Raw genomic sequence first — 23,052 nt, forward strand, 5'->3', positions numbered from 1 at the left:
CCGCTTGGCGGACGACGTGGGGGACGTCGGGCAGAGGCAGGGTCTGCAGCGCTTGCTCCTGACACGTCTGTGTGCGCCGGGGTGGGGTGCAGGCCCACCCCCTCGAGAGGCGCCGGGACCCAGACCCGTGAGGCCGGAAGACCCCCACCTCCGCTGCAGGACCCCCAGACCCCAGCCAGGCAAGTTCCCCTCCACGTGAGCCCAGGCTGGGAGGGGTCCCCGTTCTCTGCTGTGGCTTTGACTTCCATGTGCCCTTGGGTCAGGCGGGGGCCAGATCCTGGCTCCTCTCCGGTTCCTGCGTAGCCATGTGGTGATTGGTGCCACCATGTTATATAACGCTTATATAACCTCACACGGCAAGTACAGCGCGTCTGCTCTGGGGCCGCGTAGACAGGGTGTCTGCGGGGAGGCCGGATGCGGAGTCAGGAGGGGGTCGGGTGGCTCCGCTAGGGCAGGGAGCTGCGAAGAGTGGGTGGGAGTAGGGGCCACCCCAGCGCCCCCTCTGACCCTGCAGGAGGGAGACCTCGCTAGGCTAAGAGCTTGCCGCAGTGTCCCCCGGCCCCAGCACCCTGAGACGGGGGTGCAGGGTTCGGACAGGAAGGTGACCCCCTGAGGATGGAGGAGAAGGGCAATTAGCAGAGCTGTCCTAGGCAGGAGAGGATGGGCAGAGAGGGGGTGTGAGGAGGTAGATAAGATAGCGAAAGAAAACATGATGTTCTTGTACTGTACTCTCCACTGGGCTGTCCCTGGTTACCAGGGCAACCAAAGCAGTGATGAAAATCGTGCTTATCCATCAGAGGATGGAAGACCTTCCTCCTCCTCCCTCCTCTCTCCACCCTCTGAACTCTTTTTATCTGTGAAGCCTAACTGAAGGGAAATGCCTCCAGGGGTAGAGCGCCCCAGCCCCTTTTCTCCTTTCTCTGGCTTTCATACCCCCTAACCCCCACCTTTGAGGTTCTCTTTCCCTTTTCCAGCTGGGAGATTTTCCTCTCTCTCAGAACTTCCTACACAGAGCTATGGCATCCTCCCCTCCCCCCAAACCCCTTTGGACATGGAAGGCTGAGTAGGATTTGGAATAGATAGATGGTGGGAAGTTGGGGGGAAATTCCAGAATGGGGAAGCTGCATGAACAAAGTCATGGAGGCTGAAATGAGTCTGGCACATGTGAAGGACAGTGAGAGACCACCCACCTGACTGGAGCTGAGGGTATTTTGAGGATGAATGGTAGATAAGGTTGGATAGACCTTAAGGTGGGGCTGGAAGTGGAGTGCCTTCCTTGAAATCCAGGCAGAAGACTCGATGAAGCAGAGAGACTTTCTAAGATCTGGAATAGGACAGTTGCATGATGAAGCTGCTATTTTATTCATTCAGGTAGATGACTTTTAACATCTTTTTTAATTCTGAGATCTGTAGTCTGTAATGGGAGTGATACAAAGATTGAAATTTGTAAATATTTTTTATTTAACTACTCTGTGTGTCATGTCTCATTTCCCCTATAGAATGTAAATTCCTTAAAGGTAGAGACTTTTGTTTTGTCTTTGTATAGCCAGCTCCTAACAAAGTTCCTCTCTCATAGTAGGCATTTTAAAAAGGTTAGGATGTTGCATTAAATTAATAAGGTTTTTGATGATTGTAATAAATTGATCACCTGGAATGAATGTGCAGAGTGGATTAAAATGGGATCTTGGTGGAGTGATAAGAGATTTGGTCTGAGTGTCAATAGACCTGGACCTGAGTCTTCATTCTGGGGTTTACTAGTTGGATGGCATTGGACAAGTCACATCCTGTCACTCCTGTTTCCTCATATGTAAATGGGAATAATGATGTTTATACAATAATCTTCCTTTTTGAAACGCTTTTTTTAAACAGGTGTATATTTTCTCTCTCTCCCTCCTTACCCAACTGAAAACAAATACAGAAATTGTAGCAAATATGAAGTAATCAACCAAAACAAATCCCTACATTGACCATGTCCAAAAATGTCTCATGATGTGCTTGGAGTCTCTCCTTTCCTGTCTGGGGGTAAGTAGAATGCTACATCATGAGTCTTGTGGAATTGTGGTTGATTACTTCATGGGTTGCATCTCTTAAGTCTTTGAAAGTTTTTCTTTATAACGTCATTGTTATCGTATAAATTGTTCTTCTGGTTCTGCTCTCTTCACTCTGCACCAGTTCATACAGATCTTTCCAGGTTTCTCTGAAACTGTCTCTTCCATCATGTCATATGGCACAACAAAATTTCACTACATTCACATACCATAATTTGCTCAACCATTCCCCAGTCTGTGGACACCCTCCCTTAGTTTCCATTCTTGTTATTATGAAAAGGGCTGTTATAAATATTTTTATACATGTGGATCCTTTCAAAAAATAATTAATAAGGATAATTCTTTGATCTTTTTGGGGCAGAAGCATCAGAGTATGCACAATCCATTGATTTGGGGGGGGGGAATCATAGTTCAGTTCCAAATTGCTTTGCAGAACCAATTCCACTAATAATGCATTAATGCATCCCCTTTCCCATAGGTCCTCCAACAACTCCCTTTTTTCTTTTTTGCCATCTTTGTCATTCTGTTAGATGTGAGGTAGGACTTCCAGTTTGTTAGCATTTCTTGAATTATTAGTGATTTGGCACATATTTTCATATGGGTGTTGATAGCTTCAAAATGGTTTATTAATATCCCTTGACCAATTACCATTTGGGAAATGGCTCTTATTCTTATAAATTTGAATTAATCTCTTATTTATCTTGGAAATGAGACCTTTATCCAAGAAACTTGCTGCAGAGTTCCCCCCTCCCTCAGTTCAGCTGTTTCTCTTGTAATTTAGCTGCACTGTTTTTGCTTGTGCAAAAACTTTTAATTTTCATGTAATTAAAACTACCCATCTTGTTTTCTGTGATCCCTCCTATTGATAAATTTATCCTTGATTCATAGATCTAAAAGGAAATATCTTCCTTGCTTCTCTAATTTATTTATGATGGGACCTTTATTAACTATAGATACTTACTATCTGGGAGAAGCAGTTTAGATATATGAATTTTTTTTAATTGAGGGAGAAAGCTAGAAGCCATAAGACCAACTAAGAGGCTGTTATAGTATTTCAGGTGAAATACTGTGAGGGTCTGATTAGAGAGAAAAGAGTGAATCAGAAAGACATTTGGGAGAAAGAAAGGAGAGACTTGGCAATGGATTGGATCTGGGACGTAAGGGAGGGAGAAGGGTTATATACGATCCCGAATGTAGGTCTTTGATATAATGAGGCACTATCACCGACAATAATAAAGAAATCAGACGACAGAGCTTCTTTTAGGCTTGGGGAGAGATGATGAGCTTGATTTTAAATGTGTTGAATTTGGGGTGATGGCAATATATCCAAATTAGAATTATCCATAGGAATATGGATCCAATTTCTGGATGTGATAATAGACTCTTGAAGGGATAGAGAGGAGAGAAGAGCAGAGGGCCGAAGATGTGGACCTGGTGCTGTTCTAATCCTTGTGTAAGGATTGACCAACTTGTCCCAGGTTTCATGTCGATTTGTGAGTCAATTTTCTTCATTGCTATACCTGCCATTCACTAAATTGTGAAGTTCAGGGTCGGGTGTATACTTTGTGCCTCACCTCTTCCTGATTAATGCTTCCTCTCCCTTTTCTCTCCCTTCTCTCCCTTTCCCTCTTATTTCCCCCTCCTCCTTCCCCCCATCATCATTCTCACTTTCCTTCTCTCCATCACCGTTCCTCTTTCACCTTCTCTTTTTCTTTCCTTCATTATCTCCCTTTCCCTCTTTTTCCTTTCCCTTTCCTTTTCCCCTCTTCCTCTCTCCCTCCTTACACTGAACACTTCTTGTGATGGTAGCTGTGTGATCGAAAGTTGTGACTAAGAGATGCACATATATAAATATTTGTGTGTTTACCTTAGCACATTCTGTTAGACTGTGTACAGTCTCTGTTAGATTGTATGTATCACATTGAGTCATTGACAGTGATGGACTACATATTAGACCCTGAGCAGGGTTGGAGTCTCTTGGTTTCCTTCCACCTCAGACGTTCTACTTGGGATTTTTGCTATTAGCCCCATCGTGATGAAGTAGAAGCCTATTTCTTAGACTTGGGAGTGGGAGATCTGAGTTAGAGGTGGTGATCTGTGATTTAGCCATACCCTGGCTGTGTGACCTTTGGCAAATCACTTACCTTCTCTGAGGCTAAATTTCCTCACATAGCTTGAGTTCTGGGATGGACCTTTAGAGATGATCTAATCCCATTCATTTTATATCCAATCCAACAAGTATTTTCTTTTTTAATTAAATTTTTTTCAATCAGCAAAAATCTGACTCCCTCCCCAATTAAGAACAAAAGAGAAACAAAACCCCCATTACAAACATGTATACTCAAACAAAACAAATGTCTGCATTGGCCAAGTCCTAAAAGAGAGGCACCCTCATTTCTATGTACCCTCATTTCTACACACCCTCATTTCTGCACTCTTAAGTCTTTTGCCTCTTTATCCAGTAGTAGGGAGCATGTTTCATTATCGGTGCCCTGAAATCATCATTATTCTTTATGCTGACCACAGTTCCTAATTCAGTCAGCGTATAAATAGATTTTCAGGTTTTGTTTACTTTGGGCTGCATCAGTTCATATAAGTCTTCCCAGATTTCCCCTTCATAATTTCTTACAGCACAATAGCATTCCATCACACACACACACATGCATACATACAGATGTATATACATGCATATCCCTAACTGTGGTGGGCACCCCCTCACATTCCCATTCTTTGCCAACTCACAAAGAGCTGCTATAAATATTTTTGTACATCCTTAGAGTACATTCTTAGTTTTTATACATCCTTAGAGAGTTTGTTTTGCTTAGAACTAATCCCTTCCTTAATCTCCCCTCTTTCTGATTTCCCCTTCTCCCCTTTCCCTGTTGAGTGAAAAGTATTTCTGCACCCTACTATTTGAGACACATTTCCTAAACGCTTGTTATGTGCATGCCACTATTCCCAGCAATTCAGAGACAAAGTAGTGATAATTTCTGACTTTAAGCAATTCATATTCTTACTGGGGACTAGAATGTGTAAACAGACAAGTATATACGTGATAATTTGAAGAAGAGCTCTCTGATGACTAAGGGGGTGAGGAAGGGCTTAGCAGAGAAGGTGGTCTGCGAGCTGTACCTTGAAGGAAGCCAGGAAATCCAAAAAGTAAAGGGGTGCATTCTAGGCAAGGGGGACCAGGCTGTACAAAAGCCTAGCAGTGGAAGGTAGAGTTCCAGGAACAACAGGTAGGCTAGTTTGGCTAGAACTTAGAGGGAGGGCATAAGCACTTACATAGTACCTGCTATGTGCCAGGCAGTGTGCCAAGAGCTTTACACATATTATTTCATTTGATCCTCACAACAGCCTTGAGAAGTAGGTGCTATTATTATCTCCATTTTACAGGTGAGGTTAAATGATCTGCCACAGGTCATACAATTTTTAATTGTATGAGGCTGAATTTGAACTTGGGTCTTCCTGACTGTGGGCCAAGGGCTCTGCTATGCCCCGCAGCTGCACATAGAATGTGTGAAGGGGAGAAGTGTTTTATAACATTAGAAGGTTAGTCTAGAGCTGTACTGTGAAGGGCTTTAAATGACAAATGTTTTTTATTTTATATTAGATGCAGTAGGGAGCCATGTAAGGTTCTTGGGGCAAAGGATTGCCACAATTTGATGTGTCCTGTCATTTGTAGGTTTTGTGGAGGATGGAGATGAGGACCTGAATGAATAGGGTGGTAGCCATGTGAGTGGAGAGAAGGGAACAGATGAGAGACATGAGGTAGAGGTATTACTGGCCAGACCTGCAGCTGATTGCATGTGGGGGATGAAGGAGGGAGGAGGCAGAGTTGAGGAGGACTCTGAAGGACCAGACTGCTCACTAGACAGACCATGGCATCTTTAGCAGAAGCAGGGAAAGCTGGGGTGGGGAATGTCGAGGAAGGAAGAGGAGTTTCATTTTGGACATGCTGAATCTGAGATGCCAGTGGTACACCCAGTTGGAGATGTTCAGCAGGCAGTTGGTGACGCAGGCAGGGCTTAATCACTCGCACTGTGTTACATACAAACAGGTCTCTCTTTTTGAAGAGAACAGAGTGAATGACTCATTCTCAGCCACAGGGAAAGAAGTGGGTGTTTGGAGGAGGGGGCAAACCTCTTCTTCCCCCAGCTATCACAGCTTGGCTGTTGGGAACGTGGACTGGGGAGTTAGATGCAAAGTATAGGAGGGACAGAACATTGGGGACCTGCATTGTGTACTCTCCCCCCCTCAGGGACCAACTCCTCCATCACTGTTCTGCCTCTGTCCCCCAGGCTCCCCTTTTCAGAAGCAGAGATTGGTTCAGTCCAGTCTCTTCTTTTACCAAGGGCTTGGAAGCCAAGATGAGGGGGAAGAGAGGAAAAAAAAGCTTGCATTCTCTCTCTCTCTTCTTTCTCTCTCACAATTGATAGTGCGTGGTTCTGGAGACATGTGCCTTCCCTATCTCCCTGTCCTGGATGATCCAGCCTTCCTGTCTCTCCCGGGGCTGCAGGGGCTGCCATGTGTCCTGATGCCCTTCCCCCATCTCCTGCTCCCAGCACCACTGGCCTCTTCAGAATTGGAGCTAGCCAAGTGTCCTGGGGAGGGCAGAGCCCAGCTGGGGTTGGGGACCTGATCCTCCTCAGTGCCACTGAATGGGATTTGGGAGTTGCTTTGCTGGTGACGTAGGTACTGGAATGGCATGTAGTTAGGGAGACAGTGGACAAATTGCTGGACTTAACCCATTCAGGAACAACAAACGCCTGTAGCTATTTGTCCTTAGGTATCAGGGATAGCGCTATGCTAATGCCCACAGTACCCACCTCACTGTGGGATTGTGAGGCTTCTGTGAGCTAGTGTCTGTGAAGGGCTTTGCAGACTTTAAGTCCTTTAGGTTGTAAGCTCCTGAGGGCAGAGATTGTCTTTTGCATTTCTTTGTATATACTTTTATAGGTATAAATATATATACACACACACACACACAGCCTTTAGCACAGTGCCTGGCACACAGTAGGTGCTTAATAAATGCTTATTGACCCACTATATCAATGCCAGTGGTGGTTGTTGATTTTGTGCTTTGTCTTATTATTTGTAATATTCTGAGAGGCCCTAGTGTTGTGGAAAGAGGACTGGATTTGGCAGTGAAGGACTATGGGTTCGAGTCCTAATTCTGTTGCTAACTAGCTGTGTGACCATGGGTAAATCCCTTCTCTTCTCAGTTTCCTCATGAATAAAATGGATGAGTTAGCACAGATGACCTCTCAGGCCCCTCCCCTAAGTCTCTGCTTTCATAACTCTCCTGTGCACTGATAGGCACTGTGGGAAAGTCTTGAAGAAGGTAGAATTTTAGCTTAAACATTTTACGTTAAACTAGTATTTGTGTGTGTGTGTGTGTGCGTGTGTATGTATATAGAAGTGTATGTGTGTATGTATATATACATATATACAATCACATGTATGTAAGTATGTGTGTATATGTATGTGCGCGTGTGTATACACACACACATGCACACACATACATATCACTTTAAGGTTTTCTGAGCGATTTAGAATATTATCCTGTTTTATCCTCATAATAATCCTGGGAGGTAGGTGCTATTATTATGCCCATTTTACAGATGGGGAAACTTAAAGCAAACAGAGGTTAAATAGTGACTTGCCCAGGGTCACACAGCTGGTAAGTGAGCGATGCTTGATTTGAACTCAGATCTTCTAGACTCCAGATCTATTGCTCTACTTCTTGGTTACCAGTATCTAAAATCCCTCCTCCTACAAGAAGCCTTTCCCACTTCCCCCTTAGCAATGCCTTCCCTCTGTTGATTCTCTCCTATGTATCTTGTTTATTGTACACAGTTATTTGCAGGTTGTCTCCCTGACCAGACTGTGAATTCCTGGAAGACAGGGACCCTGTTTTTGTCTTTCTCTGTATCCCCAGCACTTATCATGATGCTTGGCATACAGTAGGCACTGAATAAATGCTTATTGACCAACTGACTTTATGGACATCCTTTTACCCCAGACTAACTTCCTAAACGGGTTCTCACCCTGATGTGCTCATAAAAGACTTGGAAGAAGTTTACAGCAGCAGCAGCAGCAGCCGCCACCCACCGCCACCGCGGGCCTAAGGATCAGTTCCGCCCAGGGCTGAGATAGGAAATGAGACATTTCAGTGGCTGGAGGGGAAACCACATGGCTCGAGTTCTAGGAGGCTGTGAGGGGAACAGAGGGTTACTAAAGGTTGTTTTTACTGTGTGTGTGCACATACTTGCATTGTGGGGGTGGAGGGGGAAGGTCAGGAAAGTGGTTGGTATTAGGAACAAGGGAGCAGGTTAGAAAATGAGACTGAAATGAACCAATTAGAGAGTTACTTTTTCCTAGGCTAGTCTGGTGAACCCTTATTGCTCCACGCCAGCACCTTTCCCTGATTCTCTCTATTCTCCGCCCTCACCAGCTCCATCACCTAAACCAGCTTCTTTTTCAGGGGCTGAGACCTCAGCAAAAACACTCTCCCACAATGTGCCTCCATCTCCTGGCATCCCTCCCTGATTTCCTTTAGAACTCAGCTTAGGAGCATCTTCTTCATCCAGGCTTTCCTGGTCCCCCAGCTTCTGGTACTGGGGTGGGGAACCTGCAGTCTTGAGGACACATGTGGCCTCGAGGCTGGCCACAGGTTCCCCACCTCTCTGAGGTTACCTGGTTGGTGATTTGCACATAATCTTGCATCTAAGTTTGAATACAGTATCTTCCTCATTAGAATAGAAACTCCTTAAAGCCGTGGTTTCTATCTCCATCACCTAGCACACATAGTAAGCACTTAATAAATGCTTGCTTGGTTGATCAAATCTAGTCACCTACTAGAGTGGGATAGTGTATAAGGTCCTATCAGTGGTGATAGAAGATAAAATGAGAGACTTACATGAGATCAGAAATTCTTAAACTGGCATCCATGAACTTGTTTTTTAAAAATATTTTGATAACTATTGCAATACAGTTATTTTCTTTTGGACTCTCATGTATTTTGTCTTATTCATTTAAATGTATTATTCTGAGAAGGGGTCTGTAGGCTTAACCAGACTGCTGAACAGGTCACAAAAAAGATCAAGAACTCCCCAGTTTGTAGTGTTTCAGAATTGGAGTACAAGGGGAAAAAGGAAAGCATGAATTGGGCACCAAAGACATCAAGACCACATTCATGGTCAGAATAATGAGAAAGGAGGACAGAGCGGGGTGGGCTCATCAAGATCACTGCCCAGTGAGGAATTAGAACACTGGGGGAGGAAGCTGGAGAGAGAAGGTAAGGTGGGGAGGAAGCCCCAGTCAGAGGAGACCCAAGAAACCAGCCTCCAAGTTCTGTCTGCTGCGTTCTGTGCTCTCAGACCCAGGAAAAGCAAAAAGAGAAGGTTCAGGAACTGAGTTTCAAATCATAAATTGAGATGCAGGGCCCTAATTTTACAGACAAAGAAAGTGAGGATGGGGAAGCATCAAAGCTATATGATACCATCTTGGTTCTCTGGAGGCATGTTCAGAGATAGGGCACTTGTAATCTCTGTCTGTGTGATAGGGGCTGTGGGTGACCAGGAAAGACCAGGAAACTATTTTTCTGTTGTGAGTGAGGCTGCACAAGTGCTCTGAAGTTTGCTGGCATTTACTCACCTTGTCTCTTGGTCTCCTAGCAGTCTTGAAAACTTTGTTATTCCCATCTTCAGATTCCTCCACCTCCCCTTCCAGGAGTTGTGCATTTCAGTGGTTTCGTTTACTTGCTTCTTCTCTCTCCCAGGATTTCAAAGCATCCCTTGGTCTAGGTCCTTTTCTGGTCAAGTTAATGGATTGACATTTGTGGGTTTGGGGGTGTTGGGGAAAAGCTGTAGAGACAGAATTCCTGATTTCGGTAAGGCATGTGACAGTCTGGTAAAAGTTTTGTGCTCAAGATGGAGAGATTCGGACTGGATCACTGTTTTCCAACCTGGGGCCAAGGAGTTTATTACAAGGAGCCAGAGAATCCATATGCGTACCAAGCATTGTCATTTTGATCTTTATTTAGCTCTAGCAAAATAGGCAGCATGACTCAGTAGAATAAATAAGCAAACATGCTTTCTGCAGACTGCAAAAATAATGTCTCACACATATATGTATTTTGATTTTTTTAGTGTATCTGGATGCTCTAGAGGAATGGATGAATGAATGAAAAATTATTTATTAAGCATGACTACGTGCCAAGCACTGTGCTCAGTGCTGGAAATGCAAAAACAGAGTGAAAAGGCAGTCTGTGTCTTCAAGGTGTTTGAGTTCTAATGGGGTGACACATATTGGGGAGTGTTGGACAGGGAAGTTTTTGGTTTGGAAGGTTAAAGGGATGGTGAGTAGAGCCAGAGGGGTTGACACCTTCTAGTCACAACTTTCATTTAAAAGTTTTATTGAAGTCAGAGTAGCTTTGTGTCACGTATCATGGATTTAGAGGTGGCCTGCAAGCCAGGCAGACTGATTATGTCACACAGTTAACTAGTAAGTGCTTTCAGCAGCTCTCTTGCTACCTTGCATTGATAGAAGGAATTTCGTAACCCTGGAGTTAGTAATGAAGTCACAGGTCTTGTCCTAATGCCCTGTTTTTTCAGTCAGTAGTTACTAATGGTACAATTACTATAATGCTACTACTGATCATGGCTAGCTAAGTATATAATCATTTTTATAGCTAAGTATATACTGATGTCATTAACTATAGCCAGCATTTCTCTAGGGCTCATTGTGGACCAGGCATTGTGCTCAGTGCATCATGAGAATAATAATAAATAACAACATTTATACGGCACTATGTGTCAGACTGTCCTAATAAGTGCTTTAGAATTTTATCCCATTTGATACTATGCTCTTTAAGGTTCCCCAAGCACTTTACATATGCTCTTTCATTGCTATCATTTGGGGAGTTCTAGAACATATTTTTACATATTATAATAAAGGGTGTTTTTTATTTGCAGAGTCTGGAAATACTGTGGTAGGTAATAACAGTTAGAGCTGGTGAGGACCCCAGACCCATTTAGTTCAATCCTGCCATTTTTACGGTGGAAGAGGCTGTGGCCCAGAAACCATTAGGCCTTCTTTATGCTCTAACATGCTGTCTCATTCTTTAGTAGATCTGGAACTGGTTGAATGACCAGACCCAGATACAGGCCAATAATGAATCGGTGTCAACCTGGAGGGAGGTCTCTGTTGCAATGCCCAGAGAACTGTCCTTTGCCCTTTTCTGTTGAACATTTTTCTCAATGGTTTGAATGAAGGCAGAGATGTCATGCTTTGTCAAATTTGTGGATGACATGAAGCTGGAACAGAGAGCTGCCACACGGATAATGGCATCCGGATCACAGAGATCTTAATATAAGGCCAGAATGATGGGCAGAATTTTCTAAGGTAATCTCAGTAGGGATAAATAGAAAGATTCCTGGGTTTAAAAAAATGGCATCTGGGCAAGGATAGGATAGAGAGGAGGCTATGGAATGTTTGAAAGAGTTTTTTTGTGTGTATGTGTTGTGTGTGTGGATTACAAGTTTAATGTGAGTAACAGTAGGACATTTTGCCTCCTCCTCCTTCCCAAATCTGACACGATTATAGGCTTCATTAATAATGACCTATGTAGTGCAGAGGATCAGAGGAGACAGTGTGTAAATGTCTTTGCAAACCTTAAAGCTCTGTATACATGCTCCTTCTCTTCCTTCTTTTCCTTCTTTGTCTTTCTTCTTCTTAGGAAATGGTCCTAAATAAAATAGACAGTAGCTCTGCTGGGCTCCACCCTGGTTGAACCACATCTAAAATCCCATGTTGAGTTCTGGGCACCAACATTTTAGGGAGGACGTAAGAAAGAAAGAAGAGAATAAACTTTGATTATTTATTCCAGGACATGTGCTAAGCATTTCACAAACATTGTCTCGTTTGATCCTCACAATAATCCTGAGAGGTAGGTAGTATTATTATCCCTATTTCACAGATGGAGAAGAAGAGGCAGGCAGAGGATAGGACACTTGACCAGGTCATACAGCTAGTACATGTGAGGTCAGAAGACTTGGGTCTCCTAGACTCCAGTAATCAGTAATAATAACTAACATTTATATGGTGCTTACCATGTGCTAGGCACACTTTACAATTCTTTTCTCCTTTGATCCTCCCAACAACCCTGGGAGATAGGTACTACTACTACCATTATTATTTTTTGCTGTTTTACAGATTGGGAAACTTGAGGCAAGCAGAGGTTAAGTGAGTTGACTAAGGTCATACAGCTAGGAAGTGTTTGAGGGTGGATTTGAACTCACATGTTCCCTACTCCAGGCCCAAAGCTCTATCCACTGAGCCACCTAACTGGAGTACATCCAAATGAGAGGACCAGAATGATGAGAGTACTGGCAACAATCCCCCAAGGTAATGGATGAGTTGTGGCCTGAGGAAGGTAAGGGCACTGCAATGGTCTTCCAGTGTGTTAAGCACCGTCCTGTGAGAAGGGGATTAGGATGCTCTGATTTGTCCCAGGGTAGCAGAGAGGCAGATTCTGCATCAGCATGAGGAAGAATGTTCTCAGCCACCATTGGAAGGGAATTCTCATCCCTGGAGTGAGGGTCTTGGGGCTGAGGCAGCCTGCTGGGAACTCTTCCATCTCTTGAGATTTTGTGGTCTTAAGAAGCTTTGATCATAACTCCAAGGTTGTAAGGGAACTTGGGCATCATCTAATCCAACCCCTTCATTTTACAGATGAATGAACTGCGGCTCGGGGAGTGATGTTCCCAGGGTCACACATACAGCAGGATTTGAACCCTCTTCTTGGATGCCTGTCATTTACACTGATGTGCCAAATTGTTTCCCTCTACGTCAGTGCATCCTTATGTAAGGCCTCTCTTGCTTACAATCACTAGATTGTAAGCTCCTTGCAGGGAGGCACTGTCTTTAGCCCTTTCTTGTATCCCCAGCACTTAGCACAGCACCTGGCACACAGTAGACTTTTAATACGTTGACTGACTAATCTGCAGCCCTACAGAAGTGAGCTGACTGTCCTCTTCTTAATCCAAGTCCTTTCTGGGTCTGCTTCCAGGAGAGTCGGGCGAGGCAGTGACCACTCCCTCAGTGTTGCTTGACCCGCATTCCAGGCCTTCACAGTCTGCCTTGGTGTTTGTGTACTTGCCTTCTCATTGTGTCCTTCAGTGCCTGTAAAGGAGCCTAGTGGAGCTGCCCAAGGAGCCCAGCATGACTTGCGTGGTGGGTGCCACGTGGTGCAGCCTGGAAACCTGGTTTTAATTCTGGCTACATCAGAAGTTGCTGTTTGACCTTGGGCTTAGACTGGTCTCTTCAGACATCGCTTTCTCCCACCCCAGGCCTTAGTTTCCTCTCATGTATACTGGGGTGAATCATACCTGCCCACATTACAACGTTGTAGCAACGAGAAAATTTGGAAGGCATTTTGAAAAAAAAACAGAGGATTCTTTAAAAGCAAGAGGGGGTGTTACTACTCCCATTTTATAGACTTCGCTTCAGTTTAGTGTTTAAAACCAGACTGGCACTGCACCCTGTTGGCTAGCCTTCCTGTGAGGGAAACATAGGCCTTCTTCAGGAATACGGATGAAGGAGTGACTATATTGTCTTATTTGGAGCAAGGCATCCCTGGCCCCAAATCCTACTTTTCAGTCAGTCGATATCTCTTAAGTACCTACTGTATGCCAGGCATTGACTAGCTCTGTGGGAACAGTACAGGAGAGAGGGGGAGGCCCAAGAGTTGAAGTTGGAGCATCTAGCCACTGCTGTTTACTGCCAAGATAACTCTCTAGGCCTCAGTGTCTTCATCTGTAAAATGAAGAAAGGACATAGATGACCTTTGAGGGAGGTCCCTTCCAGCTATAAATCTATGATCCTATAACCACAGCTGAGTTTCTTAACCTTTGTTTCCCTAGCCTCCAAATGGGCATCATCATACCTGTGGCACCTGCCTCCTTGGGTTGTTACGAGACTCAAACCATAGATATCTGGGGAAATCCTAAATGTTCAGTGAGATTCTCTAGGTAATGTACTATGTAAACCTTAAGGCACTATTATTGTTCTTAAGGAGGGCTTCTCCCTTTTTGACCCTGACGTAACTGCCTCAAGTTGGGGAATCTGCTTCCTTGGCTAGCACTAAGCGACTAGCTCAGTCCGAGAACCCAGCCCCTAATTCCTCATGAAGTATCTTCATTGGTCTTTTCATCCCTAGCTGTGAGCATTGCTGGATAAAGAGCAGAACTCAGTGAAAATGAAAACTTACCAGCAAGTGGAGGCTTTCTGGATGCAGACTGGGGCTGGGGCTGAATCTATAGGCTTAGCGCCAACAGGACTTCCCAGTGGTCCAGAGTTGGTTTTGTTTTTCTCGCATAGGCATTTTGAAATTCCTGGATCATAGCCTCAAGACCTTTGGCAGTCATCATTGGTTGAAATGGAAGTTTCCTAGATGTCTATAATTATATTCCTTTGCCACTTCCTAGATGTCTTGGTAGCATGATGTAATGGTAAGAGCACAGGTCTGTTAGTTTAAAACAAAATCTGTGTCCGAGTCCTGTCTCTGGCACTTACTAGCAAATCAAGAAGCAAGGCAGCCTTTCTAAGCCTCACTTTCCTCTTTTGTGAAGTAGGGATACAACTATGGTATTACTTAGTCCTTTCCTGTGAGGGAAGACTTTGTATCCCATTAGTGAATTCCTCTTGGGGGAGGGGGTCTCCATTTGGGGATGGGGGCATCCTCATCAGCCATCTTTCATTCCTAACTCCACTTCTATGCTCCAGACCTTGCCTACTCACCTGAGAACTTCCTTCAGTACCTTGACCCTTCCTATCCCCAGGGTTCAGTTCAGTGTCTGGCATACAGTAGGTGCTTAATAAATGCATATCACCTCTTACTTGCCTTAAAGCCTAAATAAATGTGAACTGCCATTTGTGCTGCATCGATGAGTGTATTGCACAGAATAGACTGAACCGTGCTGAATTGATAGACACTCCATTTTATGGATTTTTCCATTGCCTAAATTCCTGTGAATGCTGGAGCCCTCCATTTACTTATTCATTGTTGTTTTTTATTTTCCTTTTGTTTCTTGTGTATTGGTCTTGTCACTCTCTAACTGTAGGTTATGTATAGGTTCCTCAAGGGGAGGAGATTGTGTTACCTGCTTTTTTGGCCTGCCCTAAGTGACGAACACAGGCCGCTAATTCCTTATGTGAGGTTGGGCAAGTCTGGCCTGGTCTGGTCCTCAGTGCTCTCCGTATGATGGAGTGGAAATAGATGGTCTTTAAGCCCCCATCCACCTCTGAGAGGCCATGACTCTCATCTCTTCTTGTGGGGTTTTGCTTTGGGTTTTGTTACTGTTATCTGGTTCTCAGCCTTGTCTCAGGAGGCTCACTTCAAAGGAATAAAGGTTGAAAGGTCCAGACCCTGTTAGTTATAAACCATGCAAGTCCACTTAACCTTTGTAGGCTTCAGTTTCCCCATCTGTAAAATGAATTGGAGGTCCCTTTCCAGCTCCATGATTCTTTATACTGCACTCCCCAGCACCACCCCAACTCTCACCAAACCTGTCTTTAAAACATTTAAGCAAAAAGGGTCACACTTACTTTAATGCACCAGACAAGACTGTTGGTTACCATGGTTCACATACAGAGTCCATGTCTCTCTATTGAGTAGAAGCAGATTGTGTTTTGTAATCCTTTCTCCAGGACTCAGATTGTTCATTGAAATTCATCAGGTCTAATATGTACTTGTGGCTTAATTGATGAGCAACATCGGGTGGAGCTTGGGAACCTCTGTGTTCTGATAGCCCCAGGCTAGGACCCTGAGGATGGGAGGAATGCTAAATCTGCCCAGTTACTGCCAGAGTATGGTTCTGGTCATGGAGTGGAAGACTTTTTGGGCATCAGAGAAAGCAATGGCATTCTTTATATGCTCTTAATTTTACTCTGTTATCTGGTGGACTGGAAGTGGGTTACGATGGAATTCTGGAGGGGGATGGTTTTTGTGATGTTCAGTAGAGAGAACAGGGGTGGTGGATAAGAAGGCTTAGAGGAGAAGTACAGGAAACTTAGAATATGAGGAGGGTTTTGTTTCGGTCAGGGATCAGACTTAGCCCCCTGCTTAGCTCTGGATAGGATTAGTACCAGCAAGGGAGGTGGTAATAGCACAGTGGTGGAAAGGGCATGAGATGTGGGCTCAGACAACTTGGGCTAAGTCTAGCTCTGTCTTGTATTGCTTGTGGAACTTTGGGCCAGCCGCTCAGTTTCACTGTCTATAAAGAGCGCATGATTTGGAGAAGATGACTGCCAAGTCTCCTTCCAGGTTTGTGCATGTGTATGTATGTATGCATGCATGTATGTGTATGTGTTAGTATTTATGACCAGTGTAGGTATAGGTATGCATATATATATATATATATACACACACACGTATATATGGACTACCAGAGGTCCCAAATTTGATGGGAATATACACATATGTATATATGATATCTGTTTGTATATGCACATACACAAATATATGCAATACACAATACAGATGTGTACATATTTATATATACATGCATGCATGTACATATGGACCATCAATAGTTCAGAATTGGAGAACACATACACATATACATACATACATGTGTGTATATGCATGTATATTTACACACATACATGTACACTCTCTCTCTCTATATGGCATAAGAGAAGTCCAGAATTTGAGGGGAATACATACATAAACATGTATGTATGTGTTTATATGTATGTATATAACTCCTACACATTGTTGTTGTTTGTTCATCTCTGGCTCTTTGTGACTCTGTGGATGTTGGCACACCAATACTGTCCGTGGAATTTTCTTGGCAAATCTCCTGAACTGGTTTACCATTTGCTTCTACAGAGGTCACACAGCCAGGTTTGAACTCCATTCTTCATGACTTCAGGACCAGCACTCTATCCACTGAGTCTTCTAGCTGTCCCTCAGTATACGTATACATACATACATATGAAAACACAGTACACATACACACATACATAGGTTCTGAAAGCAAAGGTTGCAGGGCTGACTTTTCCCCACTATAAGGAAAAATAAGTTTTAGTCACCATAATTGTTCAACATGGAGCTGTCTGCTTGTGAGGTAGTGAATTCTGTCACTGGAGAAGTATTCAAGTAGAGATGTTAAGGATGTTGTGGATGCCATTCCTCAGCTGCCTGGGAGTTTGAACCAGATAGCAGTTATAGCTTATCCACTGAGAAAGAAGGCAGTGCCTTGGGAGGTAGTGAGCGCTTCTTCACCGAAGGGATTCAGGCACAGGGCTGAGTGACCAGCCAGAGGTGTTAGAGAGGGGATTCTTGCATTGCGTGGGCATTGAACTGGGTGACCTCTGAGGTCCCTTCCAAGGCAGATTCTGTTCCACTAATTATGATAGTATTTTCACTTATCTTCAATAGCCAAGCTCCTTGAGGGCAGGCTGGGGCTGTTTCCCCTTTGTCTTTGTGTTTCCAACACTTAATAAATGCTCACTGATTTTTGACTGATTCATTGATGATCTTCTTAGGCATGGCAGTGATACTGACATTTTTAAAATCTTCCAGCATTTCTTTAACTAGAGCTCCATGTATTGAGGAAAATCTTGTAGTCCCTTCTATTTGAAGCTCTCAATTTGAAGCTCTCTCACGCTGACATGTACTTGGAGTTGTTTTTTTTTTCCTGTGCTGATGTCCAGTTTTTGGGGTCTGTCTAGTTAGTGAGGCAGGGTGGGAGAGGAGCTCTTGTCTGTGGTAAGGAATAAAGCAAACATCTGCTTGCCTCTCAGTCTTGTGTCAACGTGGCATTGTTGAATAAAGAGGCACTCCTGCCAACCACAGGAAACACAGAGGCCTTTGCTGCCTAACCTGGTAGCTGATTAATCAGCAAATGTTTAATGAGTGCCCACTGTGTGCAAAGAGAGACACTCATCTATCTGTGCTTGAGAGGACTTGGACTCTGGGGTCCCCTATGAGTGACCTGGGTTTGGAGGACAATAGACATTGATAGTCTGGAAACTCTTAGAAACATGAAGGCCGTATGTTTTAGCATGTTTGGAGAAATCAGATGTTGGCTTCCCTTAGCAGGTGGCTAGAAATTCATTGCACAAAGAAAATATTAAAAGAAAATAATTGGAAAACACTTTAGACACCTTCTGCACACCCTTCTACAACAGTTTCCATATGGACTTGACAGAAAAACCAAGTCACCGTGCAGGCCCACGTTGATTTCTTGTTTTATAGAACATAGACTCATCAGTTAAGCGTTAGAAGGAACCTCAGATATCTGAGTGTTTCAGGGATCTCAGATTTCTCCAGTGTGAATATTGCTGCCATAACCATAGATCATACTCCCTCTTAGTCTTTGTGAATTGCTGTGGACCGCCCAGATTCTTTCCTGGGTGGTCAACATGATGATGAGCCTCTCAGACCTTACCAGTCCTCACATGACAGTCCAATGGCAGGTTTGCTATGCTGAGCCTTCCTCAACTGGTAGGACACGCTACTGCTTGCATTCATCTGGCACCATCTTTGAGAACCCATGCTTACCTTGGCACTGCAGTGCCACGTGGGAGGGCTTTGGGGGAAGGCACAGTAGGTTGTGTGCATATGGAGAATACTGCATTAGGTCAGGGTAGAGCTAGAGGAATCTATGACTTCTTATCAGGAAAGATTTCCAAAAGTGAAAGGAGGAGGTGAGATTTCAGAAGCCGTGCAGAGGAGGAGAGAACTTGCCATGCTCAGGAAAATGGGCATAGTGGAAAAAATCTGAGTTCATATCCCCCTTTTGTTACTTGCTAGTTGTGTGACCCTGCGCATGTCAGTTCCCCTCTTATCTTCATTTTTCCATCTGCAGAATGGGAATGGTAGTCATTCTAGCACCTGCCTTCCAGGGTGGTTATGAGACTTAGCTGAGATAATGCGCATGAAGCATACATTCACAAATTGTCGAGCGCTGTGTAAATGTCAGTTACAGTTATTGAGGACTGACACAGGACACAGGCTTGGTACAGATGGAGACTCAGACAGTTGTTGTCAGAGTTAAAAAAACAAACCCAACTTTAATCTTTGGCCCTGAATCGGGGACTCTAAAAGAGAATCCTGAATTTCTCTTCCTTGAGTAGCTTGGTAATGATAGTAGTCATAATAGCTAGCATGTATGTATCTCATTAAAGTTTGCAAAGCATTGTACAAATACAGACTCATCCTATGCCTTGTAGTACATTGTAAGAATCAAATGAGGTCACATTGTAAAGCCCCATGTAGATGCCAGCTATTGTCCTTATGACAACAACCCTGGAAGATAGGTGGTATTATTATCCCCATTTTACAGATGAGGAAACTGAGGCAGGCAGAGTTTAAGTGACTTACCCTGGATCACAGAGCAAGTGAGATTTGAACTCAGGCCTTCCAGGCTAGGCACAGGGCTTTGTTCGCTGCTCCTTCTAGCTGTCTTATCATGATAGATGTAGGGTTCATGTGGTTAGAGAGTGATGCTAAGATCTGGGCAGTGGGGGGTAGTCAGCATTCATTTAGGGATGGAAGGAATGGAATAGTATACTCTAAATCCTTGCGGAATCTGTGGGAGAAGTCTTGAAGTACGGTAGAAGGGACACTGGAAATTCCAGGTGATGACCATCTGCCTTCTGTGCAAGCATTCTTTAGCATTGTTATTATAGGGGCAGCTAGGTGGTGCAGTGGATAGAGTACCAGTGCAGGAGTCAGAGGGACCCGGGTTCAAATCTCACCTCAGACACTTGACACTCATTAGCTGTGTGACCTTGGACAAGTAACTTAACCCCAATTTCCTCATCCTGGGTCATCTCCAGTCATCCTGATGAATATCTGGTCACTGGATTCAGATGGCTCTGGAGAAATGAGTCTGGTGACCTGCACAGCCCTCCCTCACTCAAAACAAAGTTACGTGCAAATCATGTCATCATTCCTCTGATGGCATGGTCTTCTTCACCAACGAAGGATGAACACACATTAGCATTATTAGCAAAGGGAGAGAGCAGATTATTTGTTCAAAACTGTGCTTAAAAAGATTTTTTTCGTTCTGGGTCTGTGATTTCGCCAATGTAGGGAGTTCTCAGTGAGGGAGCCCTTTACTAAAGCAGATCAGAAGTATTTTGCAGTTTATAGTCCTGTCGAGTTGTCTGAGAATTTGTGATCTGCTCCCAGTTACAGTCAATGTGTGTTAGAGGAAAGACTTCAGCCCAGCTCGCCTACTGATTCTCAGGCCTCTTAATGCATTTTTTTGAGGTAAATGGCTGGCATTAAGGGCCAGTCCTTCCTCTGAGAGATACTAGCTGTAAGATCATGGGCAAGTCACCGAACTTCTTAAGTGTCCCCAGGTAATTCCCTCAGATTCTGAGTTGCAAAGGAGGTGCTGATTTCCTCTATCAGTAAAATCAAAAGTCCAGAATTTGGGGGGAGAGAAACCATTTATTTATTGTAATGAATAAAAATGCCATATGTCTTAAATGCAGTGACCAACTGTTGATGCCAGGAGGAAAATGATGAAATAAACTTCCTTTCCCAATATAGAAGTGGTGGACTGCAGGCACTGAATGTTGTATATATTGTCAGATAAAATTGCTGTCAATTGTTTTTGCTTCATTTTTCCTCCTAGGGAGGAAAGGGAGTGTTTGGTTACAAAGGAGTGTTTGGTTTATGGAAGGAGCATATAAAAGGATTTGTTCATGATATAAAAACTAAAGATATTCAGTACAATTTTTTTCTGCAAAAAGGTTATCTTCCTTTATTTAAAAAAAGTTTTTATTGATACATTCTGTTTCTTATATCACCATGGTTATCCCAAGTGTACCTCCTCGCCTTCTAGGACAACTATTTCATTTAACTAATAGTATTTTTGAAGAGGGGGGAATATCAGCATTAATGATGAATAGACTGAAAAAAAGTCCAGTAATATGTGTGATGTGTGACACTTGAGAAGCTCCCTTAGACCTCCATAAAGAGGTGGGTTGGGGGGAGGGGTGTCCTCATATCTCTTCAGTAAAGTCTTGGTTGATCTTTATAATTTTGTTACATTCATTTCTTATTTTGGGAGGTGTGGCTCTTCTTTCCATTTACATTATTGTAGTTACTGTATATATTGTTTTCGTGGCTCAGCATCAGTTCATACAGAACTTTCCATGTTGCTCTGTATTTATCACACGCATCATTTCTTACAACACAGTTATATTCCATTATATTCACGTACCACAGTTCATTTACCCATTTCCCAGTTGATGGACTTGTTCCTACCTTGTTTCTAGTTCTTTGCTATCACAGAACATGCTGCTATAAATATCTTGGTGTATGAATTTACAGACTTTATCCTTAGACTTCCTTGGTGTACAAGACCAAAGTACAACCCCTTTAATTCAAAGCGTATGGACATTTTAGTCACTTTGCAGAATGCTAAATTTCTTTTCAAAATTACCCTCCCATTCCACAACTCCACTATGATGTGCTAATGCCTGCCATTCCATAACCCCTCTAGCAATGACGATTACCATTTTTTGTCTTCTTACGTCAGTTTGCAGATTGTGAGGTGAAACCTCAGGGTTGTTTTGATTTGAAGGAGTGATACAGAACATTCTTTTATGTGGTTGTGAATACTTTGCAATTCTTTTAAGAACTGTTTGTTCATACCCTTTGACTACTTATCTATTGGAGAAATCTGCCTTTCCTTTTAAAATAATATTTTAGGTTTTTCAGGGGGATACATAGTAATCTACTGGAGAGAGCCCTGGATTAGGAATCAGAAGGCCTGATTTCTGCCCATGTTCTTGTCACTAATTAGCCTTGTGGCTGAAGTAAGTGATTTCATCTCTCTAGAATTTCATTGTTCCTCAGTAAAATGAGCTGGGTGGACCAGAGGAATGCTAAGGTCCTGTCCAGCTTCAGCATTCAATCACTCTAGTATTCTATATCCGTAGAGATGAGATTCAGTGCCCAGGATGTGGGCCTTTCCTCAACATAGAGCATCATTGGTGCTCTGAGTGGGATCATGTACCCCAAAAAACTTAAAAGACCCAAAGGGCTTACTGCCATCTTAGTAGAGCTGTGAATTAGTCTAGCCATTCTGGGAAGCAGTTTGAAACTATACCCCTTGAGTGAACATACTGCATAACATGTTTTGACTTAAGAGATACCCCTGCTAGGCTTATACTCCAGAGGGATCAAAGAGAGAGGAAAAGGACCAATATATACAAAAATATTTACAAGGACTCTCTCTGTTGGCAAAGAACTGGTAAGAGGGTGCCCATCAAATGGTGCATGGCTGATCAAATTACAGTATATGAATGTAGGGGTATTATTATGCTATCAGAAATGATTTCGGAAAACCTGGGAAGACTTGTATGAACTGATACAGAGTGAAATGAGCAGTACCCAGAGAACAGTTTATGCAGTAACAATTTTGTAAAGAAAAGCAGATTTGGAAAGACTTACGAATTGTGCCAACAAGCGTACCAGAAGACTGATGACGAAATATGCTCCCCATCTTTTCTCAATCAGGTAATGAAGGTGCAGGAGGAGACATGCTTTTTTTTTTTTTTTTTTGGCCATGGCCAATGTAGAAGTTACTTTACAAATGTGCTTTACAGTTATTGAGCTTTATATTTGCATATCTGATACAAAGGGGAGTTTTTTTATTTCAAATTTTGGGGGGAGAATTGAAGGGCACAGTGATAGAATTAGCAAAGTAAGAAAGAAAAAGAAAAGTAAGACAAGAGGCTGACTGAGAGATTTCTGAATGCCCAGAAGAGAACAGACGGAGGGCAGTAGGGAGCACAGACAAGCAGGACAGTTTGGAAAATGCCGTCTTGAGTTTGTTGTACCCTGGAAGGCCGAACAGCCTGCGTGTGGGCCTGATTCTCAGCCGCGTGTACGGTCCTTTTTTTCCTTCTGCTTTGCATATAGAGGTGCCCGTTTTATTTAGCGTTTTAAGGTTAGGGAAAAAAGAAATGA

General features: G+C 43.4%; 1 protein-coding gene across 1 annotated transcript in view; it reads left to right on the top strand.

The window, feature by feature from the left end:
- Positions 1–23,052, top strand: part of LOC140523147 (uncharacterized) — a 37,550-nt gene that overhangs the window by 1,962 nt on the left and 12,536 nt on the right. Inside the window, exon 4 of the mRNA XM_072638173.1 lies at positions 1–23,052. This exon is cut by the window's right edge and continues 12,536 nt beyond it. Coding sequence (XP_072494274.1) covers positions 1–303 — 303 coding nt within the window. The 3' untranslated portion in view covers positions 304–23,052.

This window comes from Notamacropus eugenii, chromosome 2 (genome assembly GCF_028372415.1).
Source record: "Notamacropus eugenii isolate mMacEug1 chromosome 2, mMacEug1.pri_v2, whole genome shotgun sequence".
NCBI lineage: Eukaryota > Metazoa > Chordata > Mammalia > Diprotodontia > Macropodidae > Notamacropus > Notamacropus eugenii.